General features: G+C 44.6%; 1 protein-coding gene across 2 annotated transcripts in view; it reads left to right on the top strand.

Annotated features, from left to right (window-relative positions):
* Positions 1-21,408, top strand: part of CDH20 (cadherin 20) — a 334,567-nt gene that overhangs the window by 295,090 nt on the left and 18,069 nt on the right. For both annotated transcript variants that reach the window (XM_075270928.1, XM_075270927.1), the window contains 2 exons: positions 2,202-2,369; positions 5,411-5,598. In XM_075270928.1, the coding sequence (XP_075127029.1) occupies positions 2,202-2,369; positions 5,411-5,598 (356 nt within the window). The remainder of the gene's footprint in view (positions 1-2,201; positions 2,370-5,410; positions 5,599-21,408) is intronic.

Raw genomic sequence — 21,408 nt, 5'->3', positions numbered from 1 at the left:
TATACTATTATGGTCGATGTCGGATATTTAAATATGGTGGCCACCATATTGCCATCCCATTCTGATTTTTTTTTCCATCTTCCCGGTATATCATATGAAATACTACATGATACCATTACAAAGTAGAAAAAGTAAGACTTCATGCAGTTATATGAATGTTACAGAAGTTATGGCTTTTGGAAGGCGAGAACTAAAAAAAAAATCTAACTGGCTGCGACGTGGAGGGGTTAACACTGGAGGAGAGGTTTAAGCATGATGGCATGTACAAAATATAAAATAATGTACAATTGGAAAATAAAAAAGATTAGAGAAAAATGTTATATTTCACTGTCTGGCATTAAAAAGTACATCTTAAAACATTGGTGATATAGTTCCCCTACTCTCAAATATCATTTATCATTCTGATCTCCTGTTATGGGGGAACATTTTGGGCCCTCTAGTTTCCTAAGTTAGGGTTCACCTGCAACTTCTGCATTCCCTGTCATTATACTCCTAAGTATGGAGGCTAATATTATCTACAGACTCTGTACTTCAACCCTATATAGGTTCTCTACAGGGAGTACATAAGCTGGGACGTCATATAAAGACGGTAGTAGGTGCATGGGCGTTAAAGGCATTCTATCATTAAAATTGTATTTTTTCTGCCTACCACGTCGGAATAGTCTTAAGAAAGGCTATTCTTCTCCTACCTTTAGATGTCTTCTCCAGGCCGCCGTTTGGTAAAAATCCCAGTTTTCGTCATTATGCATATGAGATATCTCGCAGTACTGGGGGCTGGCCCCAGCGTTCAAACAGCACTGGGGGCGCCCCCAATGCTGCGAGAGAACTCTCCAGTGCCGCCTCCATCTTCATCTGGAACGGCCTCTCTTCGCGTCTTCTTCCAGCACTGGGGTCAAACTGCGCATGCCCGCTGGCCACAAGAAAATGGCCGCTTGCACTTACTGTTTAAGCGGCTATTTTCTTGTGGCCAGCGGGCATGCGCAGCTGGCTTTGCCCAAAGCCCAAGGTCTAGAAATTTGAACCCAGCTCCGGAAGAAGACACCTAAAGGTAGGAGAAGAATAGCCTTTCTTAAGACTATTCCAACTTGGTAGGCAGAAAAAATAAAATTTTAATGATAAAATCCCTTTAAATGTGTCACTATGGGTGTTACAAGATTTGTATAGGTATGCCCTTCATATCCAGTCCAGAGACCAACTACTGTATATGGAAGAACATGTTAGGCGGCAATACGTTGTACAGCTGCTTACCATAGAAAAAAACATTGCCGAATCTACAGAACCAACTTCGTATGTATTCACTACTCACAATGTTGCACAAACATCTGCGAGGGTGAATGCAATATTACATTTTCTGCCATTTTAATTATACAATGGCATTTGTGCTCGTAGCCTCCATATTTTTCAGACAAATGGGTTTCAGCACTTAGATATTCTGCTCTTATCATACCGTGGAGCAATCTAATTGATATTCTCCACAGCCCAGGATGTCAATGCAGAAACTAGTTTCATGTTCTTATACAAAACGAAAGGAGACGTTCCAAAAAATCTTGATCTTTGGGGAAATATCCTATGAAGAGGTCAGACTCATGATAGTCTTTTCAGGAAGAGCAAACGCATCTCAGTAGCTGTAGTGCAAATCAAGCAACTCAGTCAAGCTCTAATTATGTGACCAACGTTCATCTGCTACTCTTTCAAGAAGCATTGCTGCCACCTATTGGCCACATCTGGTATGGCTGGTCCGAGGACTAGTTATTTCCGCAGCACAGGATTACCTGTTACTCACAGAACACTGCAACAATAAAGTGAAGTCTAAAGTGTTTGTGGACGTCAGACTAATCTGTGTGCAGCCTGTCATTACAGAATTGCTAATTATTTCTGCAAATGATGTGGAATGTCCTTATGACTCTATTGCGGTACTTACGTATACCGCACTTTTCATTGTTTGATTGGACACAGTACAGAAATTACATTGATTGGGTAGTTTTAGCATATGGACAATTACCTCTGCTGTTCTAAATGACATACTTACCGCCATATGGAAAGATATCAGTAGTGTTTCTGCAGGACATTTCTGCAAAATCGCCCATTTCTTCTCCTGTCTTTGCCCATTTGAAATATGCAATGTTTCAGTGAAATGTAAAATGAACTTTTCTGTGTATTATATTGAGTAAGCAAATTTCCCCATTATTTTTCTCCTCCAGGCATCATCAGAACAGCTTTAACAAACATGGACCGAGAAGCAAGAGAGTATTATGAAGTGATTATACAGGCCAAAGACATGGGGGGACAGCTGGGGGGATTAGCTGGAACGACCACTGTTAATATCACTCTCAGTGATGTGAATGACAATCCACCCAGATTTCCTCAAAGTAAGTGCATCATCATCATCATAGTCATCTTCAAACTGTATAGTGTGCTCACTCAGTGCAGCTCTATCCTGACTTATTTCTAACTGGGAACATCAAGTGCCAAGTTAATACACTGACATACGGCTTCAGTATTGAGAAGAAACATTAAAGTACTGTTATAGGGTTCAATACTTTTCTGAAGCCTTGAAATCTGTCATTTATATGTATAAAAAAAAGTGTTAACTTTTTCTGCTCTAACAGATTGCAGAGCGCAAGTTCATATGTTACTGAAATGACGAATGCACTGAACTTTTCTAGTCAAAGATCAGTTTGTACAAAATGATACAACATTATAAGGCTTTGTTCACATCAGTGTCTTGGTGTCTTATAAATAGTAATCATGACTGAACCCATCACCAGGTAGACACCACCATCACCTGATGGACCCCACTGAAATACAACGTGGTCTGTAGGCTTCTACTGAGGTTTTCATTTTTTGACAGGGTAAATGTCTCTGCAAACAATGCTATTAAAGAAGCACTCCGGGCAAAACTCTTCTTTCCATTCTGTACCCATCTCCTGACTGTTAGTTGCTCTGTCAGCTTCTATCATGTATACTGCCTCATATTTGTTCAATACTCCATCCAGGATCGTAACTAACAAAGACTGGGCCCCATAGCGAACTTTTGACTCCTCCCTTTCCCATAGCATAGTGCCCCCTTTATTGGTATCCACTAGGGTTGAACACAATCTTTTTAGGCGGGATCAAGATCTGTGATTATTTCCCACAATGCTTTGCTACTGGCCAAGTATTGTGGGAAAAGCTAACAATGTTAGCCTTCACACTAAGTATACGCTCCACTCATTCTGAGCGGAGTTTATACTCAGTGTGAAGGCTCCGCTGCGGTTCCATAGGAATGAATGGAAGCAGCCTGCACACAGCCTTGACCCCCTGCGCGTCGGCTGCGTCCATTCAATCTAATGGGAGACTAGCTAAAATCTCTAGTAGCTACTTACCTGCATAGATGGCTGGTCCGGTGCCCGGTGTTCTCGTTCTTCTTCGCCTCGCTGCCCCCGCCTCCCAGGTTAGTGGTAAAGAGCTAGGAAGAAGGCGGGGCTTGTGGCTTAGGAGAGTGTGGGCGGGTACAGGGCGGAGAGACGTGACGTCTCCCCTCCCAGTACCCGCCCACACTCTCCTAACCTGGGAGGCAGGTGGCAGCAAGGCAAAGAAGAACGAGAACACCGGGCACCAGACCAGCCATCTCTGCAGGTAAGTGGACACCAGAGGGGACTAAGTAGCCAGAGGATTAAAAAAAATCCTGTAGCTACTTAGTGATTAAAAAAAAATCACTACACAGCGTGGATTCTAACAATTAAAGTGTTCAATTGTTAGATTCCATGCTGTATAGTGAATAGGATTGCTTTTAAAATCCGATCTCCGATTAGCAAAAAAATCTCATTGACTTGCATCGGGATCAGAATTGGGATCGAGATGGGTTTGAATGAAAAATGATCGGAAATCGGATTTCAAAATCGATCCTGAAAAGTCAAGATTGGCTCAACCCTAGTACCCACACAGTATAATGCCACATTGAAACACACTATAATGTTCCAAAGTGACCTTCAGACAATGTAATATCAGCAGCTCATCCTCACTGTATAATGTCCCATAACATCCCCTCCACACAGTATAAAGTCACATAAAGGCCCCTCCACCCAACATTATGTCCCATACCGGCCCCTCCACACAGTATAATGTCACATAGTGGCCCCTCCATACATTATAATGTCATATAGTGGCCCCTCTACACATTATAATGTCACATAGTGGCCCCTGCACACAGTATAATGTTTCATAAAGGCCCCTCCACACAGTATTATGTCCCATAGCGACCCCTCCACACAGTATGTCACATAGTGCCCCCTCCGCACAGTATGATGCAACCTATCAAGACAAAAGAGTGTCATCACCAAGATGGTTAGAGGAAATCTGTAAAACTCTGAAAATGTTTTAATTATTTATATTTACAAAAATGCATAACTTGCAAGTGTCACAAATTTCAACATGGTTATGTTTGCGGGACAACCCCTTTAAGGAAATATGGACATGCTTTAATGGAGTCTGGTTTTTACATTTTATAGCAGAAAATTTTAAACAATGAAAAGGTTTAAGGACCTCATCTATGAGCCACAGCAATCAGTGGGCACTGAGGTAGTCTCTTGCTCTGGAGGACTCATCACGTCCAAACATTTGTCACTCAGGATCCCCACTGATATTAATAACCTATTCAAAGGATAGGTCATCAGTATTGTTTGCCTGAAACCACCTTAATTTAACACTGTAACTTACAAGAGCTGAGTAAAAAGATGAAGATGTAATTCAACATAACTGGGAGAATTTACTATTCCAGAAAATTGGCGTAGATGGAAATAGTTGCGACGCATCTTTGGTACATGGTTCTCTTTTGCTCCTAAGATATGCCACTTTGATCTTTTTTCACCCCACTCATCACTTTTTGCGAAAGTGGGCAGAGCGGGGTGGATCTGCTATGGTAGGGACACTTCTGTCCAGCAAATTTGGTATGAGTAAGACCAGAAAACTGTGTGGGAGGAAATCCAAGAAAACACAGGGGGAACATACAAATGCTTTGCAGATGTTGTCCTTGGTTGGATTCAAACCCAGGACTCAAGATATTGTAGTCTAATAAATTCCCCCAAGGTATGTGATTGATATGAGTGAGAGCGTTTTCTCATTGTTCAGTTGACTATATGTAAAGACAAAAGCCATGAAAAACTCCATTTCCCTAGTGAAATCCCAGTGGGAATGTTATGGGTAAGGAATGAAAGTGTAAAAGATTCATCTTCTTTAATTTATCTTTCTTTCTTTCTTTCTTTCTTTCTTTCTTTCTTTCTTTCTTTCTTTCTTTCTTTCTTTCTTTCTTTCTTTCTTTCTTTCTTCTTTCTTTCTTTCTTTCTTTCTTTTTCTTTCTTTCTTTCTCTTTGTTTATCTATCTTTCTTTTTTCCTTTCTTTCTCTCTTTATCTGTTTTTTCTCTCAATTAGAACACTACCAAATGAACGTCTTGGAATCTTCTCCCGTGAACTCCACTGTTGGCCGAGTTTTGGCAATGGATTTAGATGAAGGAGTCAATGCAGAAATGAAATACATCATTATAGATGGAGATGGATCAGATATGTTTGATGTATCAACAGACCCAACGTATCAAGTTGGAGTTATCACAGTTAAAAAGGTAAGCCTTTTTTTTTTTTTTAATGAAACCATACAGAATCTTTATAGATAAACAGAATTAGAAACAGCATGAACAATATTCAAGGTCAACCCTACAAACTATTGAGGTTCTGTCCTTCAAGTAATGGATAATGAGAAATATGTTCATATTTAGTCATGCACTTCACCAGCAGGCTGTAAGTACAGACCCATCCAGAGCAGTCGGCAATTCATTTAATGATAATGATCCATCATCCCACAAACCTAGGAGGCATCTCATCATCAAGTATAAGTTTATGCTGACATTCTTAGAGATTTGACAGTTCTTTGGCAATGTCAGCCGATGAAGTAGAGGTCATGAGATAACTGGAGAAAGGGAAGATGAAATTTAAAGGATATGGAATATTTCAATATGGATGGTGAATGGATGACCAGTGTATTATTCATTACAGAAGATATCCACTGGAAAAACCATGACCAATCTTCTTCATGGCTCCAAAATGCCATTATCACAACCTAAAGTTCAGAATAAAAATGTCTGTCCCCAATCTAACAACTGTATGGCCAGTATTTTTATACTGGATGAAACTTGCCATTAAAGAGGTCCCAGGATGTTTCTAAATGCAGCCACCAATGTTCACAATGTTAGGGGAAAAAAAAATCCCGGCTCCAAATCTAGCAATCAGTATGACACCCTGGATCAACTTGTCTACGCCAAAAATCTAAAATCTGTCACCTGTAATATTTTTTCTGTTCAAGAAAGCATCCAGGCCCTTTTTTGAACTTGCACAATGAATCCACCATCAGCAATTCCTGTAGCAGTGAGTTATATAGCCTGATTGCTCCAACAGTAAGGCTCTGTTCACATAGTGAAAACATTTTCCGCTGTGTGAATTCTCCGCACGGCTAGCTACGACGGGATGCCGATGTAGTGAATGGGCCTAATCGGCAATGACTCAGCTGCAGAATCCACAGGAAGATAGAGCATATCGCTTCTTTTTCTCGCTAACTAAAAAAACGCTAGCGGGAAAAAAAAGAGAGCAGCTCTCATTGAAGTGAATGGGAGCCTTTTTTGCAGGTGGATTTTGAGGTGGATTCCGCGTCAAAATCCATGTGTGAACTAGCCCTAAAGATTCCCTGTCTATGATGCTGGTGAAATGTTCTTTTCTCTAGGCGTAGTTGATGTCCCCTTGTCACTGTCACCAGCATAGGAGTAAAAAGATCATTAGAAAGGTCTTTGTACTCTGTCTGTACAATACATCTCGCAAAGATGTCATTTTTCTATGTCTTTTTTTATATATCCAGTTATTTTATTTGCCTTGGAAGCAGCTGCCTGACACTTGTCATTGAAGGAATGCTCACTGTCCACCAAAATCCCCAAGTCTTTTTCAGTGGCAGTCTTACCCAGTAATTTACTACTCAGCAAATAATCATACACTTTACTTATTCAACCTTATATTTGTTGACATTAAACTTCATTTGCCAAGTCTCCGCCCATGCTTCCAGCTTCCTTAGATCCCCCTGTAATATTCTACTATCTTCCTCACTTTTGATTACAGAGTTTAGTATCATCTACAAATATGAACACCCTGCTCTGTAAGGGTTGGTTCACATCTGTGTTGGTATTCCATCATGTCCACTGCACTGCATTACTCATGTCCAGTCTAGAACTGACTTCTTCATAGAAGCTGATCAGATTAGTCTGATAGGACCGATTCCTCATAAACCCTTGCTCCAGGATAGCTTCCCTTAGAAAACCTACAAATATTTTATCCACCACTAGGGTTGAGCGATCAGGATTGAAAAAGATCGGATTCCAATCGGCGATCGAGTAAATTTCATGATCGCAATCGGAATTCCAATGCCAATCTTTTTAAGCAGGATCGAGGTCGGAGGTTATTTCCCACAATGCTTTGCTACTGGCCAAGCATTGTGGGAAAAGCTAATTTAGCTTCAACGAGTACTATTCGAAACTACCGTTTCGAATAGCACGCTCCCATAGGAATAAATGGATGCAGCCAGAACACAGCCTGTGCCGGCGTCTAGCTGCTTAACCCCCTGCGTGCCGGCTGTGTCCATTCATTCTAATGGGAGCTTGCTTTTCGAAACGGTAGTTTCGAATAGTACTCGCTCATCTCTAGACTAGCTAACATCTCTAGTAGCTAACACTTACCTGCACAGATCCGCTGCCGCTATCGCTCCCTGTTCTTCTCGGTCCGGTTCTCTCTCATACAGACCTAGTAAGAAGGCGGGGCTTGTGGCTTAGGAGAGTGTGGGCGGGTGCTGGGAGCGGAGACGTGAGTAATGCACTCACGTCTCCCCGCCCTGTACCTGCCCACACTCTCCTAAGCCACAAGCCCCGCCTTCTCCCAGCATCTCTAACACTAGCCTGGGAGGCAGGGGTGTGCATGGCACTCTGAAGGCCTGTAAATTAGATAAAAGAGGAGCGAGAACAACAGGCAGCAGCAGCGATCTGTACAGGTAAGTGGACACCAGGGGGGACTAAGTAGCCAGAGGATTTTTTTTTAATCACTACACAGCGTGGAGTCTAAAAATTAAAGCGTTCAATTTTTGGATTCCATGCTATGTAGTGAATAGGATCGTTTTTAAAATCCGATCTTCGATTATTAAAAATAAACCCATTGACTTGCATTAGGATCGGAATTGGGATCGGGATCGGGTTCCAATGGAAAATGATTGGAAATCGGATTTTAAAAACGATCCTGAAATCTCAAGATTGGCTCAAACCTATACACCACTGATGTTAGATTTACTAGCCTAAAGCTTCTGGGATCATTTTTTGACCAATTTTTTTATATATTGGCACATTATTTGCTATGTGACAATCTTGTGGGACATATCCGCTTTCTAGAGGGAAATATTAGATACAATGGTCTGAATATTACCGTATTTAATTCCTTCAGAACCTGGGGGTGAATTCTACCAGGACTAAGTGATATGTTTGGTTTAGTCTGTTTAAGACACCTCTGCATTTCTTCCTGGATACTGTCCTAATTTATGACCCTAAGGCCATCCAATAGTTGATGAAAATTGACCTTCCTGTAGTTTAATGTTTTTGTGCCACTTCTACTAACATTTTAATAAAGGATACTTGAAAATGTATTACGTTGTGGTCACTATTACCCAGGTGAAACCCCACTAAACAAATTTGGATATTCTGTCAGGTCTATTGGTTGAAATTAAGCCGAGAAGTGCCCCTGTAACATCTCTGCCTGTTCGGGCCTCTGCGCCACCCTCTGCTCGCGTGCTGCGGCGCAGGAGGCGTGTGCAGTTTGATAATCTGCTTGGAGTTTTTAGTCGCACTGTGTGAACTCAGCTCTAGTTCTGTGATTGCATTTGCACCACACCCGTCTTCTGCCAATGTTGTCTCTTTCCATTCTTTCCATCAGGTTCAGGGCGGGTTCTTCCTCCCCTATTTAGTCTTGGCTCACAGTCACAATGGCGCCGGTTATTGCCTCTTGCTTTCTGGTATCTCTTGCTGTTTATTTACTTGTACTCTAATCCTTGATCTCTGGCTTCCCTACTGACAATTCTTTTGGACTCTGATTTGGCACTGCATAGCTCTCCTGTTACCGAACCCTGGCTAGCTGACCTCCCTTTGTTGTTGTTCGTCTTTTCTGCGTTTTGTGTTTCACGTATTCAGGGAGGGACTGTCGTCGTGGTTGTCGCCTATTACCTAGAATAGGGTCTGGCAATAGGAAGGGAAAGTTGGGGGCTTCAGCTTAGGGCTCACTGTCCCTTGTGCCCCTTCCTCCAGGGTTCACCAGCAGCTTCTGGGGAATTATCATCTGGCTATTCCCTAACAGCCCCATACTCGTGTTCGGTTCTACACTAGTTGGGATCAGTAATTATCTTTAATTATGGCTAAAAACCTGTTTGCTTTGTTGGACCTGCAAGTTTCTGTTTCCCAATTTATATTGGGATAGTCGAAGTCCCCCATAGTGATTATCTTATTATTTTTAGCTGACATCTCTGTTTGGTCCATTAGTAACCGTTATTTCCACCCATAAGGACTCAACACATTCATATTCCTCACAGCTTTAGGAGGATTTTATATATAAATTATCTGATCTTTTCTGATAGACTGTACTCTATATATTTGCAACCCAGTCATAGTTGGCATCCAGCTATGTCTCAATAGTCTCCACTATGTCATATCCCTCTTCTTACATTATTGATTCTATTTCCTAACTCTTGAGGTTGAGGCTCCTGGCATAACAGTACATGCACTTTAGTTGCTCTACATTATTCCTGTTCTTATTAAGGGAGCGTTCACACTACCGTCTGTGTCCAACAGGTAGTGTCCGCTCCTAGCATCCGCTCAAAATCTGGCACGGACATTAGGAGCGGACACTAGCTGTGACACCTGTCATTTATTTAAATGGACATCAAGTGCGTTCTTTTGCACTCCGTGCCCTTCCTTCACTGTCCGCATGTAAAGATGTCTGACTTTTCAAGCGGACAGAAAAACCCGACATGTAGGGTTTTTCTGTCCGCTTGAAAAGTCGGACATCTTTACATGCGGACAGTGAAGGAAGGGCATGGAGTGCAAAAGAACGCACCTGATGTCCATTTAAATAAATGACAGGTGTCACGGACACAGCTAGTGTCCGCTCCTAATGTCCGTGCCAGATTTTGAGCGGACACTAGGAGCGGACACTACCTGTCGAACACAGACGGTAGTGTGAACGCCCCCTAAGTGTCCTAACCAATCCCTCCACTCTATCCCCACTTACCTCGCTTATCCCTTTGTTGAAATGTCCATTTTTCCAGGAAATTGATGGTCCTAGTTTTCTACAAAGCTGATAAAAATATTCTTAAAGGGGTTTTCTCATCTTAGTAAGTTATCTCCTATTCTCTGTTCTGAATTAAGTGGTAGTCGGGCACGCGCACACCACTCCATTCATTTCAATGGATAGCCACACACTGTACTTCGGCTGCGGCCTACCTGTACACCACTTCATTCAGAATGGTGGATGAAATACCCCTGTTCTGCTGACCACTCTGATTGGAAACCCACTTTAAACACTTCCCTACACCCGCAGTAATATTAATATTGATGTTGGGTATTTAAATATGGCAGCCGCTCAGGAGCTGAGCAGCAATCATAGCTACTGGGTCTAATATGCCCTTGATCAGTGGCCTGACCTCTTAATACTTCAGACATACTACTAAAGGACAGAATTGAAATTATACACCAGTGTTGAAGTGGCGAAGATTTCGGATCTAATTCATGTCAGTTTTCTGGCATTATAGTAAATTTGTTAGCAGTCGCTGTTGTAGTCCGCCTTGGTCTCTGCCCTACTCCACCAATTTTAGAAAAAGTGGTGCACAGGCCCAGCACAAAGAATATGCACATATTTAGCACACAAAAGGGCCATGAGCCAAAGATACACATCTCACTTTATATTCATTTTTAGCAGAAAACTGCAGTAGATGGGTTAGTACATTCTCCCCATTGTATCTCAAATTCTCTCTATGTCTGAGAGCTTTCTTTGCTGTCAGTGAATGAGACCGCACTTGTCTACATGTAGAGTTAGTCCTGTTCTCAGCTGAGAAGAGAATGTAATTGTATCCATTGTAGGCAATATTATGTGAGGTAAACGGGTTATACTCTAAAATGGCACATTGTGGCTACCAAAATCAACATACAATTATACACTCTTGAATAAATCCTATGTATTATATTTGCACTGATTTTCCATTTCTTTACCTGTAAATAAAAATATCAGCCGTACATGCGCAAATTATAAGCATCACATCCCTTTCTGTGTCCGACTAGTAGGTGAATATTTGGGTGGACCTAGTTCTGACCCACATTTAATGTGGATGAGAAAACCCCTTTAATGCTGATGGGTATAGTAATGTACCATAATCTAGAGTCTATTCAGAATAACAGTAATAATGAACTTTACAGTGACTTGTCCTGAAAAATGTACTAACTGTAGACAAGGACTTGGGCACACTAATGTATTTCTCCCTTTCTTCTGGAAATGTGTTCTCTGAAGCCTCCAAGTGTTCCTGCAGTTATTAAAAAAGCATGTTACATATTTCTATGGTACTGATTGTTGGCAGTGTTTATTGTTTTATCGTGTGTAAATGAAATAGTGCAGTTTTTCTATTAACCACTAGATGGCAGCACTATAGTTTATTAGGCAGTTCTTCTGTCATGGAATATCTATTCAGCCAAGATAGGCAGCTGTCACACTTACAATATCAAGTGGTGATGTATATATAGATGAATAGACAGTAGCTGACGTATAGCAGAGGCAGGCTTATTCTGGCCACTCTGCTGAAAAGAAGTCTTCTTCACATAATGCTGATATAGTAGGACGCCATTGCATAAATCATTTTCTCCACATAAATAATGAATTATAATTAATGTTAACAATTATCTTGTAATTTGCCTAAAATGTGATCATATTATCTTGTAACAATGAGCAATTAAATTAAAGGGATTTTCCAGCTTTTTTTCATTGATGACCTATATTTAGAAAAGGTCATCAATATGAGATCATGGTTTTGACACTCAGGATCCCTGGCGATCTCTTATTGATGAGTAGGTCATGAATAAAAAGGAAATCTATAACCCATTAAATCTCTATTGGTAGATCTTCCAGAACTTTTCCTATCACTAAGTAGCATCATTTCTAGGAAGAACAATATATATATCCAACAGGCAGCTTAGCATGTGTGTCCATAAATAGATCTACATATTGGGTAAGATGCTCATTGAAAGTGATAAGTTTTTATTTGTATTTTAGCACCTTTTTAATGATTGACAATTTCTTCCATAGAGTGAATATTAATATAATAGAAATTATACTAGCATACTAACTAGGACCCTTGAGAAAAACCACTTGTCACAAGAATTTATTTAAAGGTGTATTATTTCCAGGTATTAAATCAAGCGGAAGTTTGTTTATGAGCAGAAAATGTGGTAACAACTTTATTGAAATCCAAATAAAAGAATATTTTCAGTATCTATCCACCCCTACTAATTCAGATGTGTCCACCCTTAGGGTAGACTCACACTACCATTATTTAATTCCGTTGATCTCATCAGTCACAGGATGTGAACAACGGACATTAAAGGGGATCTATCATTGAAATAACATTATTTGTGATATTCATATGCCTGTGCACTTTCTTCCATTGTCCACAAGTAAATGGTGCTCAGACATGTGCAGTAGCGCTCAGAAGGGAGCGTTACTGCGCATGCCCGACATTTCAATGCAAGGAGCGAGATTACAGTAAATGGAGGTGATTATAGGGATGGAGGAGGAGGAATTATTGGAACCCAAGCTAAAGAGGGGGCGGCTGAAAGGTATGAGGCAGGGGGGTGCACAGTGGCTTGGGGGAACGCCCAGGGTGCACGGAGGGGCTCATTTACATATCGGTTTTACCTGTATGTAATAAAAACAGGGGTTCTTTTAAAAAACGAGTAGCAGCACCTGAATAAAGGCTATTTAAAAGGCTAGTCAGGCATATGAATATCACAAATAACGTTATTCCAATGATAGAGCCCCTTTAATCATGGTGGTGCGTACATAGTCTTTACTCAGCTTGAATCTGGTTTAGAGCTTCAATTTCTTATGAAACCAATACCATACAGATGCGACATGCAGAGAAAACCTTTGGAGAGTACAATTCACAATACAAGCGGATGGCCACATACAGACACATATTTGTAAGACTTGGGCAAGATATCGTAGTAACATTTTACCAACATACCCAAATGGCATCGACCAAACTGAATATGGTACTTTCCCTATTCTGCCCAAAAATGGCCTTCCCTGATATATCCTGTGGCCAACACTGTTTATACGCTATTAAAGGTTACCTCTTCAATAAAACACATAACATGCAGAGGTTGCAGAATATGAGACAACTAAACATACACTTATAAAGCCCAAAACATTCCATTGTGTTTTCCCTCTATAGTCATTATGTTATTTACCGGCCCTTAGATATAGGGTCTAGATACTAAATACAGATATGTTTGTACGTACTAGTGCCCTCCAGCAGTGTGCTAGCTATAGATTTGACTTATTAACCCCCATATGAGTGCACTAGACATAGATACTCCTATGACATTGTTCCTAGGACATACGTACTATACCACTGTGCCTGCCATAGATTCACCCGTTACAGAGTAGTAACAAAAGACTACAGAGCTCTTATGTTTAACAATGTTATCATCTGGAACCTCTGGGGTCTTAAGATGGCATATTATACTGCTACTTTACATTTCGTTTGTAGTTCATATAAAATAATCCTTCTAAGCCTTAAACCAAAGTCTTATATAATAGAAATACACACTGCTGTATAAATATTATTTTCTGCTTTCTTCTATGGTATATGAGCATAGAGTAAATAAATTACCTCCTGCTTGACTGGTCATATCTAGAGATGAGCGAACACTAAAATGTTCGAGGTTCGAAATTCGATTCGAACAGCCGCTCAATGTTCGTGTGTTCGAACGGGTTTCGAACCCCATTATAGTCTATGGGGAACAGATACTCGTTAAGGGGGAAACCCAAATCCGTGTCTGGAGGGTCACCAAGTCCACTATGACACCCCAGGAAATGATGCCAACACCTCTGGAATGACACTGGGACAGCAGGGGAAGCATGTCTGGGGGCATCTAACACACCAAAGACCCTCTATTACCCCAACATCACAGCCTAACAACTACACACTTTACACACTCAATACCACCTCTCTGACAGTAGGAAAACACCTTGAAACATGTGTATTTGGCACTTGCAGTGAGGAGAGCTTGTCACCAGCAGTGAATTTGGCCCTTGTAGTAAGTTGAGGTTGGCACCAACATTTGTTTTGAAAATCAGGGTGGATTGAGCCTCTAACCAGCAGAGTTTGGGCAAATTCATGGTGGAGGGAGCCTCTAAAAACCCCAGTTTGGACCAATTCATGGTGGAGGGAGCCTCTAACCAGCCCAGTTTGGGCAAATTCATGGTGGAGGGAGCCTCTAAAAAACCCAGTTTGGACCAATTCATGGTGGAGGGAGCCTCTAACCAGCCCAGTTTGGGCAAATTCATGGTGGAGGGAGCCTCTAACCAGCCCAGTTTGGACCAATTAATGGTGGAGGGAGCCTCTAACCAGCCCAGTTTGGACCAATTAATGGTGGAGGGAGCCTCTAACCACCCCAGTTTGGACCAATTCATGGTGGAGGGAGCCTCTAACCAGCCCAGTTTGGGCAAATTCATGGTGGAGGGAGCCTCTAACCAGCCCAGTTTGGACCAATTAATGGTGGAGGGAGCCTCTAACCACCCCAGTTTGGACCAATTCATGGTGGAGGGAGCCTCTAAACAGCCAAGTTTGGACCAATTCATGGTGAAGGGAGCCTCTAAAAACCCGTTTGGACCAATTCATGGTGGAGGGAGCCTCTAACCAGCCCAGTTTGGGCAAATTCATGGTGGAGGGAGCCTCTAAACAGCCCAGTTTGGGCAAATTCATGGTGGAGGGAGCCTCTAACCAGCCCAGTTTGGACCAATTAATGGTGGAGGGAGCCTCTAACCACCCCAGTTTGGACCAATTCATGGTGGAGGGAGCCTCTAAACAGCCAAGTTTGGACCAATTCATGGTGAAGGGAGCCTCTAAAAACCCGTTTGGACCAATTCATGGTGGAGGGAGCCTCTAACCAGCCCAGTTTGGGCAAATTCATGGTGGAGGGAGCCTCTAAACAGCCCAGTTTGGGCAAATTCATGGTGGAGGGAGCCTCTAACCAGCCCAGTTTGGACCAATTAATGGTGGAGGGAGCCTCTAACCAGCCCAGTTTGGACCAATTCATGGTGGAGGGAGCCTCTAAACAGCCAAGTTTTGGGAAATTCATGGTGGAGGGAGCCTCTAACCAGCCCAGTTTGGACCAATTCATGGTGGAGGGAGCCTCTAAAAAACCCAGTTTGGACCAATTCATGGTGGAGGGAGCCTCTAAACAGCCCAGTTTGGGCAAATTCATGGTGGAGGGAGCCTCTAACCAGCCCAGTTTGGACCAATTAATGGTGGAGGGAGCCTCTAAACAGCCCAGTTTGGGCAAATTCATGGTGGAGGGAGCCTCTAAACAGCCCAGTTTGGGCAAATTCATGGTGGAGGGAGCCTCTAACCAGCCCAGTTTGGACCAATTAATGGTGGAGGGAGCCTCTAAACAGCCCAGTTTGGGCAAATTCATGGTGGAGGGAGCCTCTAACCAGCCCAGTTTGGGCAAATTCATGGTGGAGGGAGCCTCTAACCAGCCCAGTTTGGACCAATTAATGGTGGAGGGAGCCTCTAACCAGCCCAGTTTGGACCAATTCATGGTGGAGGGAGCCTCTAAACAGCCAAGTTTTGGGAAATTCATGGTGGAGGGAGCCTCTAACCAGCCCAGTTTGGACCAATTCATGGTGGAGGGAGCCTCTAAAAAACCCAGTTTGGACCAATTAATGGTGGAGGGAGCCTCTAAACAGCCCAGTTTGGGCAAATTCATGGTGGAGGGAGCCTCTAACCAGCCCAGTTTGGACCAATTAATGGTGGAGGGAGCCTCTAAACAGCCCAGTTTGGGCAAATTCATGGTGGAGGGAGCCTCTAACCAGCCCAGTTTGGACCAATTCATGGTGGAGGGAGCCTCTAACCAGCCCAGTTTGGGCAAATTCATGGTGGAGGGAGCCTCTAACCAGCCCAGTTTGGACCAATTAATGGTGGAGGGAGCCTCTAACCAGCCCAGTTTGGACCAATTCATGGTGGAGGGAGCCTCTAACCAGCCCAGTTTGGACCAATTAATGGTGGAGGGAGCCTCTAAACAGCCAAGTTTTGGGAAATTCATGGTGGAGGGAGCCTCTAACCAGCCCAGTTTGGACCAATTCATGGTGGAGGGAGCCTCTAAACAGCCCAGTTTGGGCAAATTCATGGTGGAGGGAGCCTCTAAAAAACCCAGTTTGGACCAATTCATGGTGGAGGGAGCCTCTAATTAGCCCAGTTTGGACCAATTAATTGTGGAGGGAGCCTCTAACCAGCCCAGTTTGGACCAATTAATGGTGGAGGGAGCCTCTAACCAGCCCAGTTTGGACCAATTCATGGTGGAGGGAGCCTCTAAAAAACCCAGTTTGGACCAATTCATGGTGGAGGGAGCCTCTAATTAGCCCAGTTTGGACCAATTAATTGTGGAGGGAGCCTCTAACCAGCCCAGTTTGGACCAATTAATGGTGGAGGGAGCCTCTAACCAGCCCAGTTTGGACCAATTCATGGTGGAGGGAGCCTCTAAACAGCCCAGTTTGGGCAAATTCATGGTGGAAGGAGCCTCTAACCAGCAGAGTTGTGGGAAAGCAGGGTGGAGGGAGCCTCTAACCAGCAGAGTTGGTGGAAATCAGGGTGGAGGGAGCCTCTAACCAGCAGAGTTGGGGGAAATCATGTTGGAGGGAGCCTAGTATTAGCAGAATTGTGCAACGCTTATGGTGGATGAGTATGAGGATGCGGAGGAATTGGAGAGGTTGAGTACAGACATGGAGTTTCATGTTGGGGTGCTTTACACAGGTGGGCACAAAAATGACGGCTCTACCCAGTGGTGGTTCATTTTTATCAAAGTGAGCCGGTCGGCACTCTCAGCTGACAGACGGGTGCGCTTGTCAGTGATGATGCCACCGGCTGCACTGAACACCCTCTCAGATAGGACGCTGGCGGCAGGACAGGACAGCACCTCCAAGGCATATAGGGCAAGTTCAAGCCACAGGTCCAACTTCGACACCCAATACGTGTAGGGCGCAGAGGGGTCGGAGAGGACAGGGCTGTGGTCGGAAAGGTATTCCCGCAACATGCGCCTATACTTCTCACACCTGGTGACACTAGGACCCTCCGTGGCGGCACTTTGGCGAGGGGGTGCCATCAAGGTGTCCCAGACCTTAGACAGTGTGCCCCTCGTTTGTGTGGACCGGTGAGAACTTGGTTGCCTACTGGAGGAACTGCCCTCCCTGCCGCCACTGTCACATGCTGGAAACATCTCCATCATATTCTGCACCAATTGCCTGTGGCAAGCATTGATGCGATTGGCCCTCCCCTCTACCGGAATAAAAGACGAGATGTTGTTTTTATACCGGGGGTCAAGGATAGCAAAGATCCAGTACTGGTTGTCCTCCATGATTTTGACAATACGCTTGTCGGTTGTAAAGCACCCCAACATGAACTCAGCCATGTCTGCCACAGTGTTAGTTGGCATGACTCCTCTGGCCCCACCGGAAAGTTCAATCTCCATTTCCTCCTCATCCTCCATGTCTACCCATCCGCGCTGCAACAATGGGACGATTCGAAGTTGCCCGGAAGCCTCCTGTATCACCATCACATCATCGGACAACTCTTCTTCCTCCTCCTCCTCCTCCTCCTCCTCCTCCATTAAACGCAGTGAAGCGGACAGATGTGTGGACCTACTCTCCAGCTGTGACGGATCGGATGCTATCCCTAACTCCTCTGTGTGATCTGAGTTATCCCTGATGTCAATCAGGGATTCTCTCAGAACACACAAGAGCGGGATTGTAAGGCTCACCATCGCATCCTCAGAGCTCACCCTCCTTGTGGACTCCTCAAAGACCCGTAGGATGTCACAAAGGTCTCTCATCCATGGCCACTCATGGATGTGAAACTGAGGCAGCTGACTTTGTGGCACCCTAGGGTTTTGTAGCTGGTATTCCATCAAAGGTCTCTGCTGCTCAACCACTCTATTCAACATCTGAAACGTTGAGTTCCAGCGTGTGGGGACGTCGCACAAAAGCCGGTGTTGTGGCACATGCAGGCGTTGCTGGAGAGATTTTAAGCTAGCAGCGGCTACTGTCGACTTGCGAAAGTGGGCGCACATGCGCCGCACTTTCACCAGTAGCTCTGGAACATTGGGGTAGCTCTTTAGGAAACGTTGCACCACTAGGTTGAAGACGTGGGCCAGGCATGGAACATGTTGGAGTCCGGCAAGCTCCAGAGCTGCTACCAGGTTCCGGCCGTTATCACAAACGACCATGCCTGGGCCCAGGTGCAGCGGCTCAAACCATATTGCCGTCTCATCGAGGAGGGCATCCCTCACCTCGGAGGCAGTGTGCTGTCTGTCCCCCAAGCTGATCAGCTTCAGCACAGCCTGCTGACGTCTACCAACGCCAGTGCTGCAACGTTTCCAACTCGTAGCTGGGGTCAATCTAACAGCGGAGGAGGAGGCGGTGGCGGAGGAGGAGGCGGTGGCGGAGGAGGAGGCGGTAGAGGAGGAGGAGGAGGGGGGTGTTCTTCTCGTGTCCCTGCCAGGAATGTTAGGCGGGGAGACGAGGTACACCGGGCCAGTTTGGGAAGCAGTCCCAGCCTCAACTACATTCACCCAGTGTGCCGTCAGTGAAATGTAGCGTCCCTGTCCGCATGCACTTGTCCACGCGTCGGTGGTCAAGTGGACCTTTGTGCAAAGCGCGGAACTAAGGGCCCGCCTGATGTTGAGTGACACGTGCTGGTGCAAGGCGGGGACGGCACACCGGGAGAAGTAGTGACGGCTAGGGACGGCATAGCGAGGTGCCGCAGTTGCCATCAGGTCCAGGAAGGCGGGAGTTTCAACAAGCCGGAACGCCAACATCTCCTGGGCCAGCAGTTTAGCGATGTTGGCGTTCAAGGCTTGCACGTGTGGGTGGTTAGCAGTGTATTTCTGCCGCCGCTCCAATGTCTGAGAGATGGTGGGTTGTTGTAAAGAAACGCCTGATGGTGCCTTTGATGGTGCAGGAGAAGGAGATAAGACAGGACCAGGGGAGGATGAGGTAGAAGTCAACAAAGTGGCGGAGGCAGATGAAGTGGTGTCCTGGCTCGTCCTCTGGAGTGCATCGCCAGCACAGTCAGCAGTGGCAGTGGCAGAGGCAGAGGCAGAGGCAGTGGCAGTGGCGTGAACGGCAGGCGGCCTTTGTCCTGCCGTTGCTGCCTGCCACTGATTCCAGTGCTTGGATTCCAAATGACGGCGCATTGAAGTGGTGGACAGGTTGCTCTTCTCAGAGCCCCTAATCAATTTCGAGAGGCAAATTGTGCAGACAACACTATATCTGTCCTCGGCGCATTCCTTGAAAAAACTCCACACCTTCGAGAAACGTGCCCTCGAGGTGGGAGTTTTTCGGGGCTGGGTACGAACTGGAACATCTTGGGAGATTCCGGGTGTGGCCTGGCTTCGCCTAAGCTGCTGACCTCTGCCTCTGCCTCTAGCTACCCTTTTTGGTGCTGCACCTGCCTCAACATCCACACTACTTTCCCCGCTTGACATCCCCCCTGTCCAGGTCGGGTCAGTGTCCTCATCATCCACCACTTCCTCTTCCAACTCCTGTCTCATCTCCTCCTCCCGCACAATGCGCCAGTCAACTGGATGCCCTGACGGCAACTGCGTCACATCATCGTCGATGAGGGTGGGTTGCTGGTCATCCACCACCAAATCGAACGGAGATGGAGGAGACTCTAGTGTTTGAGCATCTGGACACAGATGCTCCTCTGTTAGGTTCGTGGAATCGTGACGTGGAGAGGCAGGTTGAGGGACAATGAAAGGAGCGGAGAACAGCTCTGGGGAGCAGGGACAGTTTGGGTTATTGTTCTGTAAAGCTTCGGAATTTTGGGAGGAAGGAAGACAAGACTGTTGGGTAATAGGAGGAGAGGAGGCAGAGTCTGACTGGCTGCTGGACAATGTGCTGTAAGCGTTCTCTGACAGCCATTGCAAGACCTGTTCCTGGTTCTCGGGCCTACTAAGGTTTGTACCCTGCAGTTTAGTTAATGTGGCAAGCAACCCTGGCACTGTGGAGTGGCGCAATGCTTGCTGCCCCACAGGAGTAGGCACGGGACGCCCTGTGGCTTCACTGCTACCTTGCTCCCCAGAACCATTCCCCCGACCTCGCCCACGGCCTCGTCCACGTCCCTTTCCGGGAGCCTTGCGCATTTTGAATTCCTAGTTAGAAATTGGCACTGTATACCAGTAGTAAAAATTGTGGGTGCACGTAACCCCAATATATTCTTTGAATTCCCAGTCAGACACTGGCACTATATGGCAGTAGCAAGAAATGAGGGTATTTGTATTCCCAATATATTCTTTGAATTCCCAGTCAGACAATGGCACTGTATACCAGTAGTAAAAATTGTGGGTGCACGTAACCCCAATATATTCTTTGAATTCCCAGTCAGACACTGGCACTATATGGCAGTAGCAAGAAATGAGGGTATTTGTATTCCCAATATATTCTTTGAATTCCCAGTCAGACAATGGCACTGTATACCAGTAGTAAAAATTGTGGGTGCACGTAACCCCAATATATTCTTTGAATTACCAGTCAGAAACTGGCACTATATGGCAGTAGCAAGAAATGAGGGTATTTGTATTCCCAATATACTCTTTGAATTCCCAGTCAGACAATGGCACTGTATACCAGTAGTAAAAATTGTGGGTGCACGTAACCCCAATATATTCTTTGAATTCCCAGTCAGACACTGGCACTATATGGCAGTAGCAAGAAATGAGGGTATTTGTATTCCCAATATATTCTTTGAATTCCCAGTCAGACAATGGCACTGTATACCAGTAGTAAAAATTGTGGGTGCACGTAACCCCAATATATTCTTTGAATTCCCAGTCAGACACTGGCACTATATGGCAGTAGCAAGAAATGAGGGTATTTGTATTCCCAATATATTCTTTGAATTCCCAGTCAGACAATGGCACTGTATACCAGTAGTAAAAATTGTGAGTGCACGTAACCCCAATATATTCTTTGAATTCCCAGTCAGACACTGGCACTATATGGCAGTAGCAAGAAATGAGGGTATTTGTATTCCCAAT

The sequence above is a fragment of the Leptodactylus fuscus genome, chromosome 4, assembly GCF_031893055.1.
Source record: "Leptodactylus fuscus isolate aLepFus1 chromosome 4, aLepFus1.hap2, whole genome shotgun sequence".
Lineage (NCBI taxonomy): Eukaryota > Metazoa > Chordata > Amphibia > Anura > Leptodactylidae > Leptodactylus > Leptodactylus fuscus.
Note: the sequence above shows the minus strand (reverse complement) of the source record. Positions and strands in the feature narration are given on the sequence as shown.